General features: G+C 41.0%; 1 protein-coding gene across 1 annotated transcript in view; it reads left to right on the top strand.

The window, feature by feature from the left end:
* FGF5 (fibroblast growth factor 5) overlaps positions 1 to 23,065 on the top strand; it is an 83,475-nt gene extending 60,410 nt beyond the window's left edge. Inside the window, exon 3 of the mRNA XM_056568943.1 lies at positions 21,852 to 23,065. Within this exon, the coding sequence (XP_056424918.1) occupies positions 21,852 to 22,202 (351 nt within the window). The 3' untranslated portion in view covers positions 22,203 to 23,065. The remainder of the gene's footprint in view (positions 1 to 21,851) is intronic.
* The last annotated feature ends 3,872 nt before the right edge of the window (positions 23,066 to 26,937 follow it).

Genomic DNA, 26,937 nt, shown 5'->3' with positions numbered 1-26,937 from the left:
TATATATATATATATATATATATATAAAAGTATTTTCCTGGATAACCCCTTAAATTTTTTTCTGCTCTAAAGGTCAAAATAGGCCATATTTTTCTAAAACTACAAGAAAAATTGCCAAAAAATGATAATTTCGGGGGGGGGATACTTTGTTATTTACTCGGTATCCAGCTTTCTATAAAACCAGGCCAAATGTCTCACAAAAGTATCACAAATGATCCCGGAGAATAAGTTAGTAGAGTATGGGTAAATAGAAAAGCTAGAAACACTTTATTGTGATGAGTTCTTCCCATAATTCCTAGCTTAGTAATATGACACACCGGTTATAGTTAGCGCTGGTGATGCGTAAAATATTTTACAGATTGCACATTATTTTAGAGATGAGGAACAGATGTATTGTGTTGCATTGACTTCTGTATATCCGTGTAAAACAATTATTAAACATGAAAAACATTTTTTTTTGGAAAGTCTGATTTAATCTGTGTTCAGCAAAGGGATCAGCGCAGAAATGCAATGCTAAGCCGTTCTGCAAAACAAATAGGTTAAAACTTTTGATCATTGAAATCTGTATCTTCTTAAACAACATCACATTTCTCCAATTCAAAGGATCTTTCCGGTTTTCTATTATCAGGTTACAAGAGCCTCCTCTCTGAGGTCATAATGCCTAATCCAGACAAGTACTCTGATATTTGCTGACTATTTGATGCTTTCTGTCTGATAAAACTACTAAGCGTTAGTTTATGGACTATAAAATAACTTCAGTGCTGCTAATCCTATAATCTATTGTTGCTACAGTGGAAATTATGACTGGAGACAGGTGTGGGTTTAAAGTATACTCGGCTTTCATATCTGTAGGATAGTGGTTGTCACTTAAAGAAAGACTAGGACCTTATTGAAATGCCCATATATAACAGTAAGGCTATGTTCACACGATGGAATTTTCGGGCGGAATTCCATATTAGAATTGCGCATGGAGATTCCACAGCAGCAGAGTCCCATTGATATCAATGGGATTCTGCTGTGCTGTGCACATAGCGGAATTTCGGCAGCAGATGTTTCCAGATGATTTTGAAGTCCGCAGAAAAAATGGACATGTCTGTTTTTTCTGCGGAGTCCACACGGAAATGCATTGCCGTCTATAAGACGGAGCAATTGCAGACAATCCTAGCACCGGCATGTTCTGCCGGCGCTTCCCGTCTGAACATAGCCTTAGTAATGTATGTTATTCTAGTAGAAAGATACAATGAGGCCTTCGTTCAAAGTTGTTATGATTAAAGGGGTACCCTGGTGGAAAGCAAATGTTTTAAAAATCAACTGGTGGCCGAAAGGTAAACAGATTTGTAAATTACTTCTATTTATTTCTCTTAATCCTTCCAGTACTTATAAGCTGCTGTATGCTACAGAGAAAGTTGCGTAGTTCTTTACAGTCTGATCATCTCTGTCCATCTCAGGAACTGTCCAGAGTAGGATCAAATCCCTATAGCAGACCTCTCCTGCTCTGGACAGTTCCTGACATGGACAGAGGTGTCAGCAGAGAGCAGTATAGTCAGACTGGGAAGAACTACACCTCTTTCTCTGTAGTATGCAGCAGTGGATAAGTACTGGAAGGATTAAGATTTTTAAATAGATATAATTCACAAATCTGTATAACTTTCTGGCACCTGTTGATTTGAAAACATTTTTTCCCCCACCGGAGTACCCCTTTTAAGTCTGGTTAAAGCTGTCGAAATGTAGGAGATGGCAGCTCAGCTTTATATAACCAATTCACATTCAAGAGTTCATTTGGAAGGAAAAGTTTCCCTAGTTTGGCCTAATTCCAACATCCAGAATCTCTCTCATAGTGTATCAGTTGGGTTGTATTATGTAAAGTGTTACTTGGCTTCCTTCCTTTCAGTATTCCTGTACATAGGATGAATTGCTATATCAAATACTGCTGCTATTGATTCTGTGGAGCTGTTCATGTACAAGAGGGCCACAGTGTCTGCAGGAGTGCTATGGCCCCATACAATACAATGATGTCCTTGAAGTTATGATATGGCCCCCTGAGAGTCCCATCTTAACTTTATCAAGTCTGACAGAAAGACACAGAAGGATCTGAGTCTATATCCACAGAAGATCTGCGGTTAGTTCTCCAAGATGTTTAAAACAAGCCCCAAGCTGAGTTCCTTCAAAAATGGTGAACAAGTGCACCTAAAAGAATTGATGCTGTTTTAAAGGCAAATGGCTGGTCACACCAAATATAGGTTCGATTTAGATTTCTCCTCGCTACAGCATTTTGTTGATTGATAACAATACAATGAACACTTCTATTTTCAAAAGCATTATTTCTTCAAAATATGAATAATAAATAAATATGAATGTGTTTCAAGCTTTTTCTCTATTCTTTATTATATTTCTGTCTGTAAATTACCGACTGTTACATTAATAAATTAATTAACCGATTAATAATAATTAACCGACTGTTACAATAAATTAGCAAAATATAAAAGAAAAAATTGAATCAATTTAACCCCTTAAGGACTCAGCCCATTTTGGCCTTAAGGACTCAGACAATAAAATTTTTATGTTTTCATTTTTTCCTCCTCGCCTTCTAAAAATCATAACTCTTTTATATTTTCATCCACAGACTAGTATGAGGGCTTGTTTTTTGCGCGACCAGTTTTCCTTTGTAATGACATCACTCATTATATCATAAAATGTATGGCGCAACCAAAAAACACTATTTTTGTGGGGAAATTAAAACGAAAAACGCAATTTTGCTAATTTTGGAAGGTTTTGTTTTCACGCCGTACAATTTATGGTAAAAATGACATGTGTTCTTTATTCTGAGGGTCAATACGATTAAAATGATACCCATTATTATATACTTTTATATTATTGTTGCGCTTAAAAAAAATCACAAACTTTTTAACCAAATTAGTACGTTTATAATCCCTTTATTTTGATGACCTATAACTTTTTTATTTTTCCGTATAAGTGGCGGTATGGGGGCTCATTTTTTGCGCCATGATCTGTAATTTTTTTTGATACCACATTTGCATATAAAAAACTTTTAATACATTTTTTATAATTTTTTTTTAATAAAATGTATTAAAAAAGTAGGAATTTGGGACTTTTTTTATTTTTTTCGTTCACGCCGTTCACCATACGGGATCATTAACATTTTATTTTAATAGTTCGGACATTTACGCACGCGGTGATACCAAATATGTCTATAAAAAAAGTTTTTTACGCTTTTTGGGGGTAAAATAGGAAAAAACGGACGTTTTACTTTTTTATTGGGGGAGGGGATTTTTCACTTTTTTTTACTTTTACTTTTACATTTTTTTTTACACTTGAATAGTCCCCATAGGGGACTATTCATAGCAATACCATGATTGCTAATACTGATCTGTTCTATGTATAGGACATAGAACAGATCAGTATTATCGGTCATCTCCTGCTCTGGTCTGCTCGATCACAGACCAGAGCAGGAGACACCGGGAGCCGCACAGAGGAAGGAGAGGGGACCTCCGTGCGGCGTTATGAATGATCGGATCCCCGCAGCAGCGCTGCGGGCGATCCGATCGTTCATTTAAATCGCGAACTGCCGCGGATGCCGGGATCTGTATTGATCCCGGCACCTGAGGGGTTAATGGCGGACGCCCGCGAGATCGCGGGCGTCGGCCATTGCCGGCGGGTCCCTGGCTGCGATCAGCAGCCGGGATCAGCCGCGCATGACACGGGCATCGCTCCGATGCCCGCGGTTATGCTTAGGACGTAAATGTACGTCCTGGTGCGTTAAGTACCACCTCACCAGGACGTACATTTACGTCCTGCGTCCTTAAGGGGTTAAAGGGGTACTCCGGTGAAAACTTTTTTTCTTTTAAATCAACTGGTGGCAGAAAGTTAAACATATTTGTAAATTACTTCTATTAAAAAATCTTAATCCTTCCAGTACTTATTAGCTGCTGAATGCTACAGAGGACATTTCTTTCTTTTTGGAACACTGATGACATCACGAGCACAGTGCTCTCTGCTGACATCTCTGTCCATTTTAGCAACCATGCATAGCAGATGTATGCTAAGGGCAGCATAGTAACTCAGTGGTTAGCACTACTGCCTTGCAGTGCTGGGGACTTGGGTTCAAATCCCACTAAGGACAACAATAAATAAAGCATTATTATTATTATAATAACGTCAGCAGAGAGAACTGTGCTTGTGATGTCATCAGAGAGCATTCCAAAAAGAAAAGAATTTCCTCTGTAGTATTCAGCAACTAATAAGTACAGGAAGTATTAAGATTTTTTAATAGAAGTAATTTACAAATATGTTTAACTTTCTGCCACCAGTTGATTTAAAAGAAAAAAGGTTTTCACCGGAGTACCCCTTTAAGGGTTTTCTTTGTGATATCTAAGTTTAGGACTGTAGAAAATAGAATTATACTTATGATGTATTACTGTTTATTTGAGATTATTTTAAAACTTCTAGTACTTTCTGAATTATTGATTTATTTCACTATTATACGCTCCACACCCCACAAAGGGGTTCTGGGAATAGGGGATAGAGGTTGCGTTGTCTTTCACTGGGCAACTTCTGTAACATCATATGATTTCTACTGTATGCCCCATGCTCTCTAGAAAAGAGTAGACAAATGTCCTCCTTATTAGACCCTAGAAGGGTCTCCATGACATATTGTATAAAAAAAACGGCCAATTATATTATGTGCATAATATATGCTTATTACTGGCAGAATGAAATTGATATGTTCCAGGTCTTTTCTATTTCTGTGGCTTGGCTTGCACCTGTCTAGATTACTTAACAATTTGTAACATCATTATTCCTATAAACAAATGGTAACTAGTTGCTGAGAGAGTGGTTTACACTGTGAACTACAGTATACAGTGTAGATGCCATCAATATTTTCCACATACAAGCTAAAGCGTTAATGTCATTTGTAAAAACTTTTAACATGTCGCCTAGAGATGGTTACATAGTTAGTTACATAGTTAGTACGGTCGAAAAAAGACATATGTCCATCAAGTTCAACCAGGGAATTAAGGGGTAGGGGTGTGGCGCGATATTGGGGAAGGGATGAGATTTTATATTTCTTCATAAGCATTAATCTTATTTTGGTCCAGGAATGTATCTAATCCTGTTTTAAAGCTGTTAATTGTTCCTGCTGTGACCAGTTCCTGAGGTAGACCGTTCCATAAATTCACAGTCCTCACGGTAAAGAAGGCGTGTCGCCCCTTGAGACTAAACTTTTTTTTCTCCAGACGGAGGGAGTGCCCCCTCGTCCTTTGGGGGGGTTTAACCTGGAACAGTTTTTCTCCATATTTTTTGTATGGGCCATTAATATACTTATATACGTTTATCATATCCCCCCTTAAACGTCTCTTCTCAAGACTAAACAATTGTAACTCCTTTAATCGCTCCTCATAGCTAAGATGTTCCAAGCCCCATATTAGTTTAGTCGCGCGTCTCTGCACCCTTTCCAACTCCGCAGTGTCCCTTTTATGGACAGGTGACCAAAACTGAACAGCATATTCCAGGTGAGGCCGTACCAATGCTTTATAAAGGGGGAGTATTATGTCCCTGTCCCTTGAGTCCATGCCTCTTTTGATACATGACAATATCCTGCCGGCTTTGGAAGCAGCAGCCTGACATTGCATGCTATTCTGTAGTCTTTGATCTACAAGTACACCCAGATCCTTCTCTACCAGTGACTCTGCCAGTTTAATCCCCCCTAAGACATACGATGCATGCAGGTTATTAGTACCCAGATGCATAACTTTACATTTATCCACATTGAACCTCATTTGCCAAGTGGATGCCCAGACACTTAGTCTATCCAAGTCATCTTGTAACTTATGCACATCCTCTATAGACTGTACCGTGCTACAAAGCTTGGTGTCATCTGCAAAGATAGAAACAGAGCTGTTAATACCATCCTCTATATCATTGATAAATAAATTAAACAACAGCGGTCCCAGTACTGAACCTTGGGGTACACCACTAATAACCGGGGACCAATCAGAGTACGAATCATTGACCACCACTCTCTGGGTACGATCCATGAGCCAGTGTTCAATCCAGTTACAAACTAAAATTTCCAAACCCAAAGACCTTAACTTACCTGTCAGACGTCTATGAGGGACAGTATCAAATGCTTTAGCAAAATCCAGAAACACTATATCCACAGCCATTCCTCTGTCAAGGCTTCTACTCACCTCTTCATAAAAGCAAATTAGATTGGTTTGACAACTTCTATCCTTAGTAAACCCATGCTGGCTATCACTTATAATACAATTATCCCCTATGTATTCCTGTATGTAATCCCTTATAAGTCCTTCAAACAATTTACCCACAATGCACGTTAAACTTACCGGTCTATAGTTTCCTGGGGAAGACCTAGAGCCCTTTTTGAAGATTGGCACCACATTCGCCTTGCGCCAGTCCCTTGGCACAATACCAGACACCAGAGAATCTCTAAATATCATGAACAGGGGTACAGATATTACTGAACTTACCTCTCTAAGAACTCTTGGGTGTAGTCCATCCGGTCCTGGGGATTTGCTTACATTTATATCACTTAACTTACCTTGTACCATCTCTACATTAAGCCAGTTCAGTACATTACATGATGTGTTACCAGCACTGACCTGGCCAATGTCAAAGCTTAGATCGCACCATGTCTCAGGGTTGTACCGCTAACACTGGACCGCCTGATAGACTAGAGCAATAAGAAATTCGGATTTATATGACAGCCATTGAGTAAAGTACACGCTACCGTACACTTACCTGGCTATTTACTCACAATCGTAGGTGATCTCAGGACTGAGACCCATTGCGATCTACAGTTTTTACAAATGACACTAACACTTTTAAATAATTAATTAAATAATTTATAATGTCTAAGAATGTTATAACACAGCTCTACAAATATCATAAATTGCCTATTTAAATAGCTTACAGTATTACTTTGGGATTAGACACACTTATTTACAGTAAAAGAAATGCAATAGATGTATTGTTTAAAAGGTGTGACATTTGCAAAGTTGGATAAATCAATAGGTATTCTATGGAAGCTTACAGTTACGTAACAAAAATAACCTTTATCCCCTTAAGGACCACAGGTTTTTCAATTTTAGCACTTTCATTTTTGTGCCACCAATTGTAATTTGTAATGACATCAATACATTCACCACAACATTTACGGCAAACCCAGAAAAAAAATATTTGTGGGGCAAAATTAAAAAAAAAGAACACCATTTTGTAACTTTTGGGGGGTTCCGATTCTACTCAGTGCCCTTTTCAGTAAATATGACACCTTATATTTATTCTGTAGGTCCATATGGTTACAAGGATACCCAATTTATATAGGTTTTCTTAATTTTACTACTTTAAAAAAATGATAACTACATGCACAAAAATGAGTATGTTTAAAATTGTCCTTTTCTGACCCCTATAACTTTTTTTTTATTTTTTGGTAGTATGAGGGCTCATTTTTTGCACCGTGAACTGAAATTTTTATTGTGACCATAATAGTTTTGATTTAACTTTTTGATAACTTTTTAGGGTATACAAAGTGACCAAAAATATGCAAATTTGTACTTTGGCATTTTTTTACATGTACGTCATTGACCATGTGGTTTAATTAACATTATATTTTTATAGTTTGGACATTTATGCAGGCGTCGGTACCACATATATTAATTTTTATTATATTTATATACTGTATGTTTTATATGGAATTTGGGAAAAGGGGGTGATTTGCACTTTTAATAAGGAAGGGGTTAATGTGTGTGTTTTTAAACTTTTTAAAACTTTTTTTGTTACACTTTTATTCCCCTTAGGGGACTTTTAGGAGGAATCATTAGATTCCTCACATAGATCAATGTGGTTCCATAGAACCACATTGATCTGTGTGCTCTGCGCTCGATTGATAAACCCTGGCTTTATCATTGCCAGAGCCGCAGCCAGCACAGGACGTGAGGTAAGCCCTCTGGCTACCTCAGGAATGGATCGCCCCCTGCGATCACGCTGCGGGAGGGCGATCCACCCCACTGGACCACCAGGAAGCAGTTAAAGGTACCTTTACATGCCACTGTCAGCGTTGACAGCGGCAATATAAAGGGTTAACAGCCAGCCGCGGCTACAAGAATCAGCGGGGGGCCGGCCGGTATGGCGTGGGCTCGAGTCGGGAGTCGACGCCATACCTGCTTAACGGCACATGGACTGGTTTTCTGCACAAGTGTTTTTCTGCCATTTTTTTTAAATGCCACTGCAGTTTTTAAGCCAAAGTCAGAAGTAGATCTAGTAGGAAGGAGAAGTATACCGTATATACTCGAGTATAAGCCGACCCGAGAATAAGCCGAGACCCGTAATTTCAACCCAAAATCCCAGGATAAGTTATTGACTCGAGTATAAGCCTAGGGTGGGAAATACATCATCCCCCCCTGTCATCATCCAGACCCGTCATTAACATCCTCATCATCATCACCGCCTGTCATCATCCAGACCCTCATCATCATCACCTGTCATCATCCCCTTGTCATCATCCCACACATCCCCCCTTCATCATCCCCTTGTCATCATCCCCACCCCCCTTCATCATCTCCTTGTCATCATCCCCACCCCCCTTCATCATCCCCTTGTAATCATCCCACACACCCCCTTCATCATCCCCTTGTCATCATCCCCACCCCCCTTCATCATCCCACACCCCCCCTTCATCATCCTCTTGTCATCATCCCACACCCCCCCTTCATCATCCTCTTCTCATCATCCGCCCTCAGTGGTCTTCAACCTGCGGACCTCCAGAGGTTTCAAAACTACAACTCCCAGCAAGCCCGAGCAGCCATCGGCTGTCTGGGCTTGCTGGGAGATGTAGTTTTGAAACCTCCGGAGGTCCGCAGGTTGAAGACCACTGCGGCCTTCGACATCATCCAGCCCCCTCTCACCCCCCTTTAGGTCTGTACAGTACTCACCTCCACTCGGCGCTGGTCCGGTGTTGCAGGACTGTCCGGTGCTGCAGGACTGTCCGGAGAGGAGGTGGTCCGGTGGGATAGTGGTTCCGGGCTGCTATCTTCACTGGGGGCGCCTCTTCTCCGCGCTGCGGGCCCGGAATAGAGGCGTTGCCTTGACAATGACGCAGAAGTACGTTGGCAATGAATGTACCTCTGCGTCGTTGTCAAGGCAACGTGACTATTCTGGGGCCGGGCCCGAAGCGCTTAGAAGAGGCCTCCCCGGTGAAGATAGCAGCCCGGAACCACTATCCCACCGGACCACCTCCTCTCCGGACAGTCCTGCAGCACCGGACCAGCGCCGAGCGGAGGTGAGTACTGTACAGAACTAAAGGGGGGTGAGAGGGGGCTGGATGATGTTGAAGGCCGAGTGGTCTTCAACCTGCGGACCTCCGGAGGTTTCAAAACTACAACTCCCAGCAAGCCGATGGCTGCCCGGGCTTGCTGGGAGTTGTAGTTTTGAAACCTCTGGAGGTCCGCAGGTTGAAGACCACTGCGGGTGGAGAGTTCACTCGAGTATAAGCCGAGGGGGGTGTTTTCAGCACGAAAAATCGTGCTGAAAAACTCGGCTTATACTCGAGTATATACGGTAAGTCCTTTTCTCATATTTCCCATTCTTTTTTAATACAGTACACTTTGGCTATTAAACTGCAGTGGCAATTTTCCAAGAATGGCAGAAAAAAACCTGATTGGAAACCTAGCCTTATAACTCTACATACAGACTGTAAACCAATTAGCCATAACATTAAAGTCACCTGCAGACGGACCAATTTTTTTACCTTAATGACCAGGGGCTTTTTTTTATTTGACATGTATCTTTTTAGATGGTAATAACTTTAGAACACTTTTTATGAGCAGAGCGATTCTGAGATTGTTTTTTCCTGACATATTGTACTTTATAAAAGTGGCTTTTTGTTGACACATGCAGCATTTTTAGTGAAAAATTCCAAAATATTGTGAAAAACTGGAACATTTCTGTCATTTTTAAAAATATTTTTATGGTGTTCACTGTGAAAGCGATGTTATATTTATTCTATGGGTCAGTACGATTATGGTGATACCCATTTTATATAGCTTTCTATGTTCTTTTTCCTTTTCTGAGCAAAATTATTTTCCTGCCATTCATTTTCCAACAGCCGTAACTATTTTATTTTTCATCCGACGCCATTGAGTGATGGCTTATTTTTTGCGGTATGAGCTGTACTTTTTATTGGTATATTTTGGTAATTTTTGTGATACCTACTACCCTTTGATCTTTTTTATTCCGCTATTTGTACAAAAATTTGCACATTTTGCGCTTTTTTGTAGTTTTTTTTACATTATAGTTTGATAGTACATTATAGTTTTATAGTACACATCATTACGGATGGGGCAATACCTATTACGTGTATGATTTGTGTTTTTGATCTTTTTTGATTACAATACAGGATTTTATTGGGAAAGGGGCATTTTTTTTTTTTTTACACTTCACACATATATTGAAGAACCTTTTATTATTTTATTTTTCACTTTTTACAGGTTATACTATCCTACAATACTTTTGTACTGTGCCACACAATGACCTGGCGAGCTGCACACACTACAGCATGTGCGATCTGGCCTCTGGCTGGATCTAACAGGCTTCAGTAGCAGGCAGACAGGAGGCCATGATCTGGCCTCCTGCTGCCATTGTAACCAACAGCAACCCGCAATCATATTGCGGCGCCACCATTGGTGAACAGGGGAAGTACACTCCTCCTGTCAACACCATAGATGCCTCGATCAGGATTGATCACAGCATCTATGGGGTTAATGCTGCCGGGACCGGCGCGATGGCGGCCCCGGCAGCTGCAACAGGACTCCGGCTGTGATTGACAGCTGCCCGTGGCAGTGCAGGAGATCGCTAGGACGTATGCATACGTCACAGCGTGCGAACGTGTCGGGTGCTGGGATGTATGCATACGTCCAATAGCGGGAAGTGTTAAAAGGTATTTCAAGATTTTTTAGTGCAACGCTTTGTCCCAATTCCATGCACTGGACCCACACCCGGAAGTGCTGTAGTGCAAGTATTTTTATATTACTATTGTCTCTAATCTTTCTCAGCATTCCATGCAGCCAAAGACAAATGTCATAAGCCACATGGTATCCATGGGACATGGCCATGCTGCAGTGGGTAGACTGATAGCAGGGTGGAAAAGATTTTGTGAAATAATGCTATGACATGCATGACATGATATTTTGCGCAACAGAACCATTATGTATCTTAGTTCGTAATAGTCTGTTTTATCCAGTTATATTTATAAATCTAGAAATACTAGTGGGAGTGTAAAGTCAGCTTTACATAAGACAATTCATTTTCTGTACATGAATGCATTGAAATCAATACATAAAGATGTGTTCCACCATAATAATGTTCTACCAATATTGTTTTTTTCAATTTGAAAAAAACGCTAATATATCAAGATACTTTTAATATACATTTCCTCAACAAAAAATACTATTTTAAACTACAATTTTATTGAAAATGTATTTACTATCAGCTATCTCTGATCTTTTTTTACATATAGATTTGCAGTGGGAACTACCAGACATAAGATAACATTTACTGTAAGATCTGCAATGTTTAATACTTACTTTCCCAGGTCACAGTTTAGTACATTTAACAACATCAAAATAAACCTTTAAAAATATTTGTTTCCTTACAATTATACATTTTAATTTAGCCAAACAACAAGAACGGCAAAACAATACGTGCCGTATGTAGGTCCCGGGGGTACCAATATATAGCCAAAAACAAAGAGACCCACAATACTGATATTATTTCAAAAAGTATAACAATCTTTATTAGACAATAAAAAACAGTTTTAAAAAATTAGTAAAAGGCAGAGGATGACCTTACGCAGGAGACAACAGGTGCCAGTGGACCTGGTATGGGTAATGTAGGTATTCAGTCAAGAGCATACATAATATAAGGCTGGCGTAGCTACATGCTTATAATGTCGTAACAAAAGATATAATATCTAACATACATTGAGGTAACATAGGGAGCAGCAATGCAATACAACAGACATAAATAGGAAATACCTAAAAAAGACTACCTGTCATATACCCAAAGGCCAGGAGCACCAAGCACCAACACCCCAACGCACGTTTCGCGTATGGGCTTCGTCAGGGGGCGTGTGACACACGCCCCCTGACGAAGCCCATACGCGAAACGTGCGTTGGGGTGTTGGTGCTTGGTGCTCCTGGCCTTTGGGTATATGACAGGTAGTCTTTTTTAGGTATTTCCTATTTATGTCTGTTGTATTGCATTGCTGCTCCCTATGTTACCTCAATGTATGTTAGATATTATATATTTTGTTACGACATTATAAGCATGCAGCTACGCCAGCCTTATATTATGTATGCTCTTGACTGAATACCTACATTACCCATACCAGGTCCACTGGCACCTGTTGTCTCCTGCGTAAGGTCATCCTCTGCCTTTTACAAATTTTTTTAAACTGTTTTTTATTGTCTAATAAAGATTGTTATACTTTTTGAAATAATATCAGTATTGTGGGTCTCTTTGTTTTTGGCTATATAATTATACATTTTCCATGACTGTCAGGTATGTATTGATGTCTTTATTTAACATGACTTACAATGATCCAACTGAAGGTCATCACCTGCTAACATTATCATTGTTCAAAAACTGGAGGGCAGATGTATTTTGGCCACAAGCCACAGAATGCACAAAGATGCAACCTGATACAGATGAGCCTGCAAAGCGTACTCTATTTTCTCACTTAATGAACACAAATTAGGGAAAGTATCCCCTTACACTTCAGACAATGTGTGTGTCTTGGTATTTTTAATATAAACAATTTAATGCTAGTGTGAATATCTGTGCATTTAGCACCACATCATTAAAGCACAATATTAAAGGGGTACTCCGTCCCTAGACATCTTATCCCCTATCCAAAAGGATAGGGGATAAGATGTCAGATCGCAGCAGTCCCGCTGCTGGGGAGCCCCGGGATCATCGCTGCGGCACCCCGCTATCATTACAGCACAGAGTGAGTTCGCTCTGTGCGTAATGACGGGCAATACAGAGGACGGAGCAGCGTTACATCATGGCTCCGCCCCTCGTGACATCACGGCCCGTCCCCTTAATGCAAGTCTATGGGAGGGGGCTTGACGACCGCCACACCCCCTCCCATAGACTTGTATTGAAAGGGGCAGGCCGTGACGTCGCGAGGGGCGGAGCCGTGACATAAAGATGCTCCGGCCCCTGTATTGCCCGTCATTACGTGCAGAGCGAACTCGCTCTGTGCTGTAATGATCCCAGGGCACCCCAGCAGCGGTACCGCGGTGATCTCACATCTTATCCCCTATCCTTTGGATAGGGGATAATATGTCTAGGAGCGGAGTACCTCTTTAAGAAATAGACTTATTAGAAAATGTTGTTAATAAGGCATTTCTTCAAATATATAATATATGAACTGAAGGATAGCCAGGCTATTACTGAAAAGACTAGTTATTCATAAACCAAGGTTTCTCCATCAAATTACGTGACTGCAGAGTGTTGGTCCTGGGCAAATTTCTGGTGGGCCATTGAGGTCAGTGGGCCCAACCGTCACCAGGGTTGAGATCAGGCTGGTTCTCCCAAATAACAGCTGATATGAAGAATTTAGATCTCACCCCTTAAAGGAGTTGTGCATGTATCCTTAAGCACAGGATAGAGGATAGGTGTCTGATCCCCCCGATCAGACACCTATCCCCTATCCTGTCCGAACGCTGGGATCTCCTGAGTTCTCCTAGTTGGGATAGGGGATAAGTTAATTTTCACTTCACAACCCAGTTAACTAAAAAAAATACTTTAAAACAGACTCCCTGCCCAGCCATTTAGTACTTTCTCTACAAGGCAGGTAACACAACGATTACATCCCCATGCCTGTGTCACTCTGCAAGAGTCAGGCTTAGCAAGAAAAGGTAATTAATTTAGAATATATGCAATACACAAATGACAGCAAGGAGCAGAGAAAAAAGTATTTGTTTGTTTGTTTTGGCCACTGTGTGGCAGGTGGAAAATGTGTGTGGTATATAGATATTGGGGCATTGTGTTGTCTCTCCTGACCTGACCTTTATAGTAAATTATGAAGCATCATTACTTAGAACTTTGTGACATTATTTGTCCTGGATGCACTTGAATAAGGCTTGGAAACATGGTGAGTTTTAGTAATACAACTGGCTGAGCTAGGCTCTATGAGTAGATCGTTGAAAGCAGAGTAATGCTATGCAATAGTGCATCAAATTTTATTATTAAGTGAGTGAGGATGGGCTAGCACTGATCTGATAGGTGTCTGATAGGAAAGGATAGAGCACAGAGGAGTACTATCAGACAGGAGCACAGAGGAGTCCTATCAGACAGGAGAAAGCACAGAGGAGTCCTATCAGACAGGAGAAAGCACAGAGGAGTACAATCAGACAGGAGAGAGCACAGAGGAGTCCTATCAGACAGGAGAGAGCACAGAGAAGTACTATCAGACAGGAGAGAGCACAGAGGAGTCCTATCAGACAGGAGAGAGCATAGAGGAGTCCTATCAGACAGGAGAGAGCACAGAGAAGTACTATCAGACAGAAGAGAGCACAGAGGGGTACTATCAGACAGGAGAGAGCACAGAGGAATGCTATCAGACAGGAGAGAGCACAGAGTAGTACCCTCAGACAGGAGAGAGCACAGAGGAGTACTATCAGACAGGAGCACAGAGGAGTACTATCAGACAGGAGAGAGCACAGAGGAGTACTATCGGACAGGAGAGAGCACAGAGGAGGCCTATCAGACAGGAGAGAGCACAGTGGAGTGCTATCAGACAGGAGAGAGCACATAGGAATCCTATCAGACAGGAGAGAGCACAGAGGAGTGCTATAAGACAGGAGAGAGCACAGAGGAGTCCTATCAGACAGGAGAGAGCACAGAGTAGTACTATCAGACAGGAGAGAGCACAGATGAGCCCTATCAGACAGGGGAGAGCACAGAGGAGTACTATCAGACAGGAGAGAGCACAGAGGAGTCCTATCAGACAGGAGAGAACACAGAGGAGTACTATCAGACAGGAGAGAGCACAGAGGAGTCCTATCAGACAGGAGAGAGCACAGAGGAGTCCTATCAGACAGGAGAGAGCACAGAGGAGTCCTATCAGACAGGAGTGAGCACAGAGGAGTCCTATCAGACAGGAGAGAGCAAAGAGGAGGCTTATCAGACAGGAGAGAGCACAGTGGAGTGCTATCAGACAGTAGTGTTGAGCGGCATATGCCATATTCGAATTCGCGAATATTTGCGAATATATGTACGAATATTCGTCATATATTCGCTAAATTCGCATATTCGTAATATTCTCATTTTATTTTCGCATATGCGAAAATTCGCGTCTGCGAAAATTAACATATGCAAAAATTAGCATATACGAAAATTAGCATAAGCTAAAATTTGCACGCCAGTCTCACACAGTAGTATTAGAGCCTTCTTTACACCACACAAGCTGGAAGTAGAGAGGGGTGATCACTGTGATGTGTACTGTAAAAAAAAAAAAAAAAAAAAAAAAAAAAAAAAAAAAAAAAAAAAAATAAATTACGAATATATAGTGCACAGAGGAGTCCTATCAGACAGGAGAAAGCACAGAGGAGTCCTATCAGACAGGAGAGAGCACAGAGGAGTACAATCAGACAGGAGAGAGTACAGAGGAGTCCTATCAGACAGGAGAGAGCACAGAGGAGTCCTATCAGACAGGAGAGAGCATAGAGGAGTCCTATCAGACAGGAGAGAGCACAGAGAAGTACTATCAGACAGAAGAGAGCACAGAGGGGTACTATCAGACAGGAGAGAGCACAGAGGAATGCTATCAGACAGGAGAGAACACAGAGTAGTACCCTCAGACAGGAGAGAGCACAGAGGAGCACTATCAGACAGGAGCACAGAGGAGTACTATCAGACAGGAGAGAGCACAGAGGAGTACTATCTGACAGGAGAGAGCACAGAGGAGGCCTATCAGACAGGAGAGAGCACAGTGGAGTGCTATCAGACAGGAGAGAGCACATAGGAATCCTATCAGACAGGAGAGAGCACAAAGGAGTGCTATCAGACAGGAGAGAGCACAGAGGAGTCCTATCAGACAGGTGCACAGAGGAGTCCTATCAGACAGGAGAGAGCACAGAGTAGTACTATCAGACAGGAGAGAGCACAGATGAGCCCTATCAGACAGGGGAGAGCACAGAGGAGTACTATCAGACAGGAGAGAGCACAGAGGAGTCCTATCAGACAGGAGAGAACACAGAGGAGTACTATCAGACAGGAGAGAGCACAGAGGAGTCCTATCAGACAGGAGAGAGCACAGAGGAGTCCTATCAGACAGGAGTGAGCACAGAGGAGTCCTATCAGACAGGAGAGAGCAAAGAGGAGGCTTATCAGACAGGAGAGAGCACAGTGGAGTGCTATCAGACAGTAGTGTTGAGCGGCATATGCCATATTCGAATTCGCGAATATTTGTGAATATATGTACGAATATTCGTCATATATTCGCTAAATTCGCATATTCGTAATATTCTCATTTTATTTTCGCATATGCGAAAATTCGCGTCTGCGAAAATTAACATATGCAAAAATTAGCATATACGAAAATTAGCATAAGCAAAAATTTGCACGCCAGTCTCACACAGTAGTATTAGAGCCTTCTTTACACCACACAAGCTGGAAGTAGAGAGGGGTGATCACTGTGATGTGTACTGTAAAAAAAAAAAAAAAAAAAAATATTCGCAATTACGAATATATAGTGCACAGAGGAGTACTATCAGACAGGAGCACAGAGGAGTCCTATCAGACAGGAGAAAGCACAGATGAGTCCTATCAGACAGGAGAGAGCACAGAGGAGTACAATCAGACAGGAGAGAGCACAGAGGAGTCCTATCAGACAGGAGAGAGCACAGAGAAGTACTATCAGACAGGAGAGAGCACAGAGGAGTCCTATCAGACAGGAGAGAGCATAGAGGAGTCCTATCAGACAGGAGAGAGCACAGAGAAGTACTATCAGACAGAAGAGAGCACAGAGGGGTACTATCAGACAGGAGAGAGCACAGAGGAATGCTATCAGACAGGAGAGAGCACAGAGTAGTACCCTCAGACAGGAGAGAGCACAGAGGAGTACTATCAGACAGGAGCACAGAGGAGTACTGTCAGACAGGAGAGAGCACAGAGGAGTACTATCTGACAGGAGAGAGCACAGAGGAGGCCTATCAGACAGGAGAGAGCACAGTGGAGTGCTATCAGACAGGAGAGAGCACATAGGAATCCTATCAGACAGGAGAGAGCACAGAGGAGTGCTATCAGACAGGAGAGAGCACAGAGGAGTCCTATCAGACAGGTGCACAGAGGAGTCCTATCAGACAGGAGAGAGCACAGAGTAGTACTATCAGACAGGAGAGAGCACAGATGAGCCCTATCAGACAGGGGAGAGCACAGAGGAGTACTATCAGACAGGAGAGAGCACAGAGGAGTCCTATCAGACAGGAGAGAACACAGAGGAGTACTATCAGACAGGAGAGAGCACAGAGGAGTCTTATCAGACAGGAGAGAGCACAGAGGAGTCCTATCAGACAGGAGAGAGCACAGAGGAGTCCTATCAGACAGGAGTGAGCACAGAGGAGTCCTATCAGACAGGAGAGAGCAAAGAGGAGGCTTATCAGACAGGAGAGAGCACAGTGGAGTGCTATCAGACAGTAGTGTTGAGCGGCATATGCCATATTCGAATTCGCGAATATTTGCGAATATATGTACGAATATTCGTCATATATTCGCTAAATTCGCATATTCGTAATATTCTCATTTTATTTTCGCATATGCGAAAATTCGCGTCTGCGAAAATTAACATATGCAAAAATTAGCATATACGAAAATTAGCATAAGCAAAAATTTGCACGCCAGTCTCACACAGTAGTATTAGAGCCTTCTTTACACCACACAAGCTGGAAGTAGAGAGGGGTGATCACTGTGATGTGTACTGTAAAAAAAAAAAAAAAAAATAAAAATAAAAAAAATATTCGCAATTACGAATATATAGTGCTCTATTCACGAATATTCGCAAATTCGCGAATATGCGATATTCGCGAATAAAATTTGCATTGCGGATATTCGCGAGCAACACTATCAGACAGGAGAGAGCACAGAGGAGTGCTATCAGACAGGAGAGAGCACAGAGGAGTACTATCAGACAGGAGCACAGAGATGTCCTATCAGACAGGAGAGAGCACAGAGGAGTACTATCAGACAGGAGAGAGCACAGAGGGGTACTGTCAGACAGGATAGAGAGCACTGAGGAGTCCTATCAGACAGGACAGAGTACAGAGGAGTGCAATCAGACAGGAGGGAGCACAGAGGAGTACTATCAGACAGATGAGAGCACAGAGGAGTGCTATCAGACAGGAGAGAGCACAGAGGAGTGCTATCAGACAGGAGAGAGCACAGAGGGAGCACAGAGGAGTCCTATCAAACAGGTGAGAGCACAGAGGAGTACTATCAGACAGGAGAGAGCACAGAGGAGTTCCATCAGACAGGAGAGAGCACAGAGGAGTGCTATCAGATAGGTGAGAGCACAGAGGAGTCCTATCAGACAGGAGAGAGCACAGAGTCCTGTTCAAAATGTAAATAAGCGAGGAAGTAGCACAAAAATAAACAGTTCACATGTAGTACCCAATAGGGCAATTACTCATGGATATCCATGGATATTCTGTTTCTTTTATTTCTTTCAAACGTAGTATAACAAACTTTCTTAAATAGTATATATAGACACGGCATGCTGCAGTCTTTGCCGCTATCTGACTCTCCCAGCAATGGACGCGACGGCATTTTGGGGGCGGACCCCCGAATGACCAATTTTACTTTGTAATGACATCAATGTGTGGGGGGCTAATTTTTTTGCACCATGGTCTGTAGTTTTTCTTGTTTTGATGAGACTTTTTGATAGCTTTTTATAAAAAAAAAAAATAAGGTATACAGAGTGACCTAAAATACTCTAATTTGGACATTGGTAATTTTAATTTTGGACATTGGTTTAATTAATGGTATATTCTAATAGTTTGGACATTTGTGCATGCAGCGATACCACATTAGGTTATTTGTATTATGTTTACATATTTTTTGCATGGAATTTGGGGAAAGGGGGTGATTTCAACTTTAAATATGGAAGTTTTTTTTTTTTTTTTTTAACTATTATTCAACTTTGTTTTTTATGGTTTACTAGTCCCTTTAGGGGACTTTCAGGAGGAATCATTAGATTCCTCATGCAGATCAATGTAGTTCCATAGAACTACATTGATCTGTGTGCTCTGCGCTTGTTTGATAAAGCCTGGTCGCGCCAGGCTCTATCAATCACAGAGTCACAGCAGCCTCAGGAGGAGAAATAAGCCCTCCGGCTACCTCCACAGTGGATCAACCCCGCCCACCGCGATTGCACTGCGGGGGCCAACAGGGACTGTTTAAAGGTCCCTTTAGATGCTGCTGTCAGCTTTGACAGCAGCAATCTAAAGGATTAATAGCCGGCCACGGCAGCCGGCCAGGAGTCAGCTGAGGGCCGCCTGGTATGGCGCCGGCTGGAGTCAGGAGCCCGTGCCATACACTGTTTGCTGTCTTAGGACAAGCTGGCATGTCCTTAGACGGCAACCAGTTAAGTAAAAGTCAGGTTTTATTTTCAGCACTGTCATTTCAAACATTCTTCCTCCTTTTCATAGCCTATGTGATTTCTTACAAATTTGTAAATGATTTAATTTACCAAAAAATAACTCCTAACCCAGAGAAAAGCTTTAAAATCTTGGCCACTAGGTGTACCAGCAATCGGCTGCCTTCTGCTTGTTGTTAGGAGAAATCTGTCTCTTGTAACAACAGAAAGAGAAATAGACAAAATGTGCTTCCTTGTGCAGGATCACCAAACATAAGATAGAAGGTCTTGGAGAAAGGAAACACGCTCACCTGGACAGGTTGTGCGATTTCAGGCACGACACTTACAGGGGCACATCAGAAGAAGGTTGAGCTGCTGCGGCTTCCCACACCAAAAGCATTGGTGTTACATACAGATAGCAAGGAGGGAATGAAGCTGGGAAGTGGTGTCCGTGCTGCTGAAGACTTTAATGAAATCAGCATATATCTGAAGTGATCGGTAATGAAGAAGTACTTTTAATTTATTCACACAACGCATTTCTGGGTGTAAACCCTTTCATCAGGCATGATACCATCAGAATGGGATAGCGGGATTTTATACATGCAAGGACAAATATATATATATATATATATATATATATATATATATATATATATATATATATAATAAATTAGAATAAATCCGCAGCACACAAGTCCAATTGAAGTGAAAAAATGAAAAAAATGTATTCCATAAACAGGTGAATGTTACAGCTGTTAGCTGTAACATTCACCTGTTTATGGAATACATTTTTTCACTTCAATTGGACTTGTGTGCTGCGGATTTATTCTAATTTATTGTCTACATTTGGACCCCTGACCAAGGACCGTGTCTGCGTGCACTGACTTCACCCTTTTTTCCGAGTGCTGCTTCCCTCTTCAATTTGTTATATATATATATATATATATATATATATTTATATATATAAATATATATCAAAAAAGGAAATTTATAATAATAAATAAAAAATATAAATATATGATAATAGTAAAATGAATTGTAACTTTTAATAGATTATCAGATATTGTACTTTTCTGCATATTTTTAATAATTTTTTAAAAATTTTTGTGACGTATCTTACCTGTTCCGATACATATTTTCCGGTCTGATTGCTAATTCACCTGTCCTTGCATGTATAAAATCCTGCTATTCCATTCTAATTGTATCACGCCTGATGAAAGGGTTTATACCCAGAAATGCGTTGTGTGAATATAATAAAAGTAATATATATATATATATATATATATATATATATATATATATATATATATATAGGAATATGCAAAGCAGCTCATTACATCTCCTTTTCAGGTAAAGTTCCCTGGTAGCAGCTTAGCTCCTGTTAAGGAATATAAAAAGCTGATCGGGATTTTATGCCAAGCCAGACTACTCCCCAAAAGGGAAGTTTCTACCCATCTGCAGACAGCTGTTTCATGGTTTTTGCCACTCGTCAGTACAGAGCAGGGTGATCTGGCTTGGCTGGGGTAAGAGGCCTGAGAGCAGCTAAAGGGAATGAGTGAGGCGAGGCCACCACTCCTGGTGTAACGGAGCTTCAGAAGGCCATTAAGCACTCCGCGGGCATTCTGGGTAGGGTAATATGCAAAGCATAAAATCCCCATCAGCTTTTTATATTCCTTAACGGGAGCTAAGCTGATACCAGGGAACTTTACCTGAAAAGGTGATGTAATGAGCTGCTTTGCATATTCCCCTACCCAGAATGCCCGCGGAGTGCTTAATGGCCTTCTGAAGCTCTGTTACACCAGGAGTGGTGGCCTCGCCCTGAGGTAAATACTCATTCCCTATATATATTATATAGATATATATCTATAGATATATATCTATAGATATAGTTTTTTTATGGATGTTATTAGAATGTATTGAAATACATATATATATATATATATATATATATATATATATATATATATACATATATATTGGAAAAAAAAAGAATTGAGACCTTCAAGTAAAGCTGGCATCAGAAAGTTAATAAATAATAATATTTATTAATGGACATTTTAAATATTACATAGGCATTTATCGTTATTATTTGCATGCTTTATCAGTCAGTAAATACTATTTTTTTTCTCATTTTTTCCTCTATAACTTAATACTGTTTCTTTTTATTTTTATTTTACAGCCTAAATTTACAGATGATTGCAAATTTATGGAGAGGTACCAGGAAAACAGCTATAACACTTATGCTTCAGCTACTTACAGAACTGAAAAGACAGGCAGAAGATGGTATGTGGCATTGAATAAAAGAGGAAAAGCCAAAAAAGGTTCCAGCCCTAGAGTGAAACCACAACACATATCAACGCACTTCCTTCCTAGGATCAAGCACGTAGAGCCACCAGAGTTCTCCTTCACTGTTGCACTTCCCGAAAAGAAAAAGACTCCTCACATACCTGTCAAATCCAAATCTGTGGTGCCCCCTCCAAAGAAGAAAACCAGCCCTGTCAGATATAGGCTGAAATTCAGATTTGGATAAAATGTGATATTCTCATAATAGAGAGGAGATATCTTACCAACGAACACAGCACAACACAACGGTTGTGTTCTGCACTTCATTCCTCTAAAAAAGTGAGAAGGTCCACTTACAACTGCTGATAATAAAGGAGGCTTTATTATACTGACAGGGCCGAGTATTCGGAGGGGGGTAGAGCACTATGGTTTTATAAGGCTTAGGCCAGTATATATTGGATAATTTAAGATAATATTTATCGCAACAATGCAAAAGGAGTGCTTTGACTATGACAGTCGTTATAAACAGCTCCAAACAAATGTATTGCCATGAGTACAAATTTACTTTATATGCAGTGCACTTGAAAATAAACAAAAACGTAAATATTTGGTAAATATATTATGCAATTACTTAATTTTTTACCTTTGTGTGTATGTTTGTTAGAAGGTATTATAATATGTAGTTTTCCACAGGACTGCTTGTAAATCTCATTACTCAGAGAATTATAAATTATTGTATCACACTATCTATAAATGTATAGATTTATTTTAAAGTTTGCACATGTTCGCCAAGCAAAATGTTAAATTCACCTTTTCTTATGGAGCTCTACATGTTGTTCAGTATTTTAGGGATTACACCTACACCTACACACCTCCCAAATGTTTCCACTTTTAGTTATATTTGTATAAGATCTGTCCCTGCATCAAGTGACATCTTATCCCCTATCCAAAGGAGAGAGGATAAGATGTCTGATCCCAGGGGTCCCGCCGCTGGGACCTCAACAATCTTTCTGCAGCACCCAGCATTGTTGAGAACGCTGGGTGCGGGCAGCGGGGTCATGGCGTCACTTCCATGCCACTCTTGACATCACGCCATGCCCCTCAATGAAAGTCTATGGGAGGGGGCATGACAGCCATCATGCCCCTCCTAGACTTGCATTGAGGGGGCGTGGTGTGACATCTTGAGAGGCGTGGCATGATGACACGATCCTGCTGCGTGCTCCAAGAGTTCGGCACATAATGTTCTGAACGCTGGGGCAGCAGAGTACCTCTTTAACATACTATTACCTACAAAGTATAATTTGAAGCCTGTGCTGCTGGCCATGCAAAAAATTCTACTGGTAGCAAATACAACCCCCTGGCAAAAACTATGGAATCACCATATCCAGCTTTTTTACTTCATAGCAAACACATAAATCACAGATATAACAAATACAAAAGGTTAATAGCTGAATATTTTGGCTTCATTAAACATATTTTAAACAAACTAAATGTAAGTGTTTAAATAATGCAGAACAAATATGGCATAGATCCTGTCCTTGCAAATGCTGACATAGGGCCAACTTGAAAGATTTCCACTGTTGCAAATTTCTAGCTTTTGCCTTTCCTTGGGGCCAGGTTAGGTTCATGTCTACAGAACTGATTTCTTGGTGAAGGCTCCTTTGCCGAAGGCTTCTAGCTCTGCCTCTTTTGCCAGATTTGCGAGTGCCCATCTTCAGGATGTGTCTAATCCATTTCCAGTTGCACTAACAAATCAACTGGTTCCAGGAAGTTAAACCGATTTGTAAACTACTTCTATTTAAAAATAAGGGTTACTTCGCACCCCACCGTCCGGAACATTGAGTTCCTTAACGCTGTGTGCAGGCTTCCGTGTTCACGTCCACCCCCTCGTGACATCACGGCCTTCCCCCTCAATGAAAGTCTATGGGAAGGGGGTGCGACGGCCATCACGACCCCTCCCATAGACTTGCATCGAGTGGGCGGGACGTGACGTCACATGAGGGGGCATAACATCACAAGGGGGTGGGTGTGAACATAGAAGCCCGAACACAGCATTCAGGAACTCAATGTTCCGGACGCTGGGGAGCGGAGTAACCCTTTAATCCTTCCAGTACTTATCAGCTGCTGTATACTACAGTGGAAGTTGAGTTGTTCTTTTCTGTCTGACCACAGTGCTCTCTGCTGACACCTCTGTCCATATCAGGAACTGGCCAGAGTAGGAGCAAATTACCATAGCAAACCTCTCCTGCTCCAGACAGGTCCTGACATGGACAAAGGTGTCAGCAGAGCGCACTGTAGTCAGACTGAAAAGAACCTTTCAACTTCCTGTGGCGCATGCAGTAGCTTATAAGTACTGAAAGGATTAAGATTTTTTTATAGAATTTAAATTACAAATGGTATGGTAATTTACAAATCTGATTAACTTTCTGGCATCAGTTGGTTTGAGAATAACGGTTTTCCACTGTGATACCCCTTTAATACTATTAGTCATTGTCTGATCTCCAGTGCAGCTTGGCATTAAACAAACCAGTTGGTAGGCCACCAGGCTTGGATAATATAGTGTAAAGAGAAGTTAATGAAGACTTGCAGCTTTGGCATGTTTTCAGATGATACATACCATGTCTCACTCCTGTACAGCAAGATTGATTTTATGTTTGAGATGAATATTCAGGTTTTGGTACGCTTGCTGAGCTGGTGCCATACATTTTGGAGACTTGCAAATGTGCCCCTTGTCTTTCTGATTCTAGTAGAAATGTAAATTTTGGTGCCACCATCTGCCACAATTTGACATCTAAGATACTGGAAAGTTTTAATAGTTTTTCAACTGGTTGATCTGCTAAAAAAAAAGCTGGAGGGGTAGTCCATTTCATTGATTTCGTTTTGGCGATGATAATGATAAGACCTGCTCCTGTGGAGCGGTTGGCTAGGTCATCAAGCTTATTCTGCATTTCAGCAAAGCATTGTGTGAATAAAACAAGGTCATTAGCTAAATCAAGGTAATTGAGGTGCTCCATGCTGATGGGATGCCAAAGCAGCTCCCTGTTGGGTTCACGATCAGCTGTCCAAGTTGTAACCTCATTACAATGAGGAAAGGTAGCAGTGATAAGATGCATCCTTGTCTCATACCAGCGACTTTCCAGACCAGGCTCCATTATGCATAAATCTGTACATGGACTCGTAGTGTGCTTTAATGAGATGAATGATCTTCTCTGTGACACCCTTATATCTGAGGACATCTCACAAATTATTATGGTTGAGTCAGTCGAAAGCTTTGTTGTAATCTACAAATATGAAATATAGAGATTCTTGGAATTTGTTCATCTGTTACAGAATAATGTGGGGCTTGCTGATGTGAGTGTGGCATTTAACTTCTTTTAAACCCAGTTAAGGATCACTTTACAAAAGACCTTGAAAACATTATACAGGAGCATGGTGCCATGCCAATTGTGAGTTTGTTAGGTCCCTTGTTAGTCCCTGCTGGAAATTTGTAGTGTTGTAAAGAGTCAATAAGGCACCTGGGCTGATCATTTCACTGTATATTAGCTTGAAAGGGGTACTCCGGTGGAAAACTGGTAAAAACTGGAAAACTGGTATCAACTGGTGCCAGAAAGTTAAACAGATTTGTAAATTACTTCTATTAAAAAATCTAAATCCTTCCAGTACTTATTAGCTGCTGAATACTACAGAGGAAATTATTTTCTTTTTGGAACACAGTGCTCTCTGCTGACATCATGACCACAGTGCTCTCTGCTGACATCTCTGTCCCTTTTAAGAACTGTCCAGAGTAGGATAAAATCCCCATAGCAAACATATGCTGCTCTAGACAGTTCCTAAAATGGACAGAGATGTCAGCAGAGAGCACTGTGCTCCTGATGTCAGTAGAGAGCTCTGTGTTCCAAAAAGGAAAGAATTTCCTCTGTAATATTCAGCAGCTAATAAGTACTGGAAGGATTAAGATTTTTTTTATAGAAGTAATTTATAATTTATAGTAATTTATAATTTATAAGTAATTTAGAAGTTTAACTTTCTGGAACCAGTTCATAAAAAAAATTTAATAAAAGTTTTCCACCGGAGTACCCCTTTAAGCATCTCTGCAAAGATCCGATCACTCCCTTTCACTTTGTTGGGACTCTTAATTCCCATTTTGTTCCACGATGGTGCTTCAGAATTGACATGGTTAATGCACTATACCCTTGGCAGGTCATGCTGGGCACTGTGTTTGTTGAGACTTGCAAGAGTTGGTAGAAGTGCTCAAACCCCCATTTCAGGTGGTCATCTTCACATTTGTCTTGGCTCCAGTTGGACAATGTGAAATGTGACACAGCCAGGGAATATCACCATAAGCAGCAGCTTTCTCGCCCTGAACAGCTAGGGTGTCTGCCCAGGCCCTCTTGTTCTGTCTTCAAGAGTATTTCACAGCCTTCTCCAGTTCTACATATTGGGCTGTTTGGCCACTCTAGTTCTTGCATGTTCAGTATCTGCCTCTCTTTTCCCTTCAACTTTCTTCCAGGTGTCTTCTGACATGTATTCTTTCCTGGTGGATCGCATCTCTCTAAGAGTTTTTTCATTGATCCCGGAAGACCTGGGGAAGAGAAGGAAGACCTGGGGAAAAGAAGGAAAAGAAGACTACAACTCCCACAATTCCTCCAAAGAATAGGCTCCAAGGGAAAAGTGATCAAAATCAATATAGAGGAAAAGTGGTGCAGTTGTCCATAGTAACCAATCAGCTCACTGCTTTCATTTTTCATCGGCCTGTTTAAAAATTAAAGAAGCAATCTTCTTTCTACTGCAACTGCACCACTTTTCGTCTACACTGGTTTCGATAAATCTCCCCCAAATCCTCAACAAACAACCGTTTTGTCTAAGAATGTTCTAGCAGTTGAACATTAAATTATCATCCAACTTTATTTTCCCGTCAACACATTACACTTATTGTCTGATCTCGCCACCAAGACGACAATGGTCATACATTTATTTTGGAC

This window comes from Hyla sarda, chromosome 1 (assembly GCF_029499605.1).
Source record: "Hyla sarda isolate aHylSar1 chromosome 1, aHylSar1.hap1, whole genome shotgun sequence".
Classification (NCBI taxonomy): Eukaryota; Metazoa; Chordata; class Amphibia; order Anura; family Hylidae; genus Hyla; species Hyla sarda.
The sequence above is the reverse complement of the archived record's forward strand: the minus strand, read 5'-3'. Positions and strand labels throughout refer to the sequence as shown.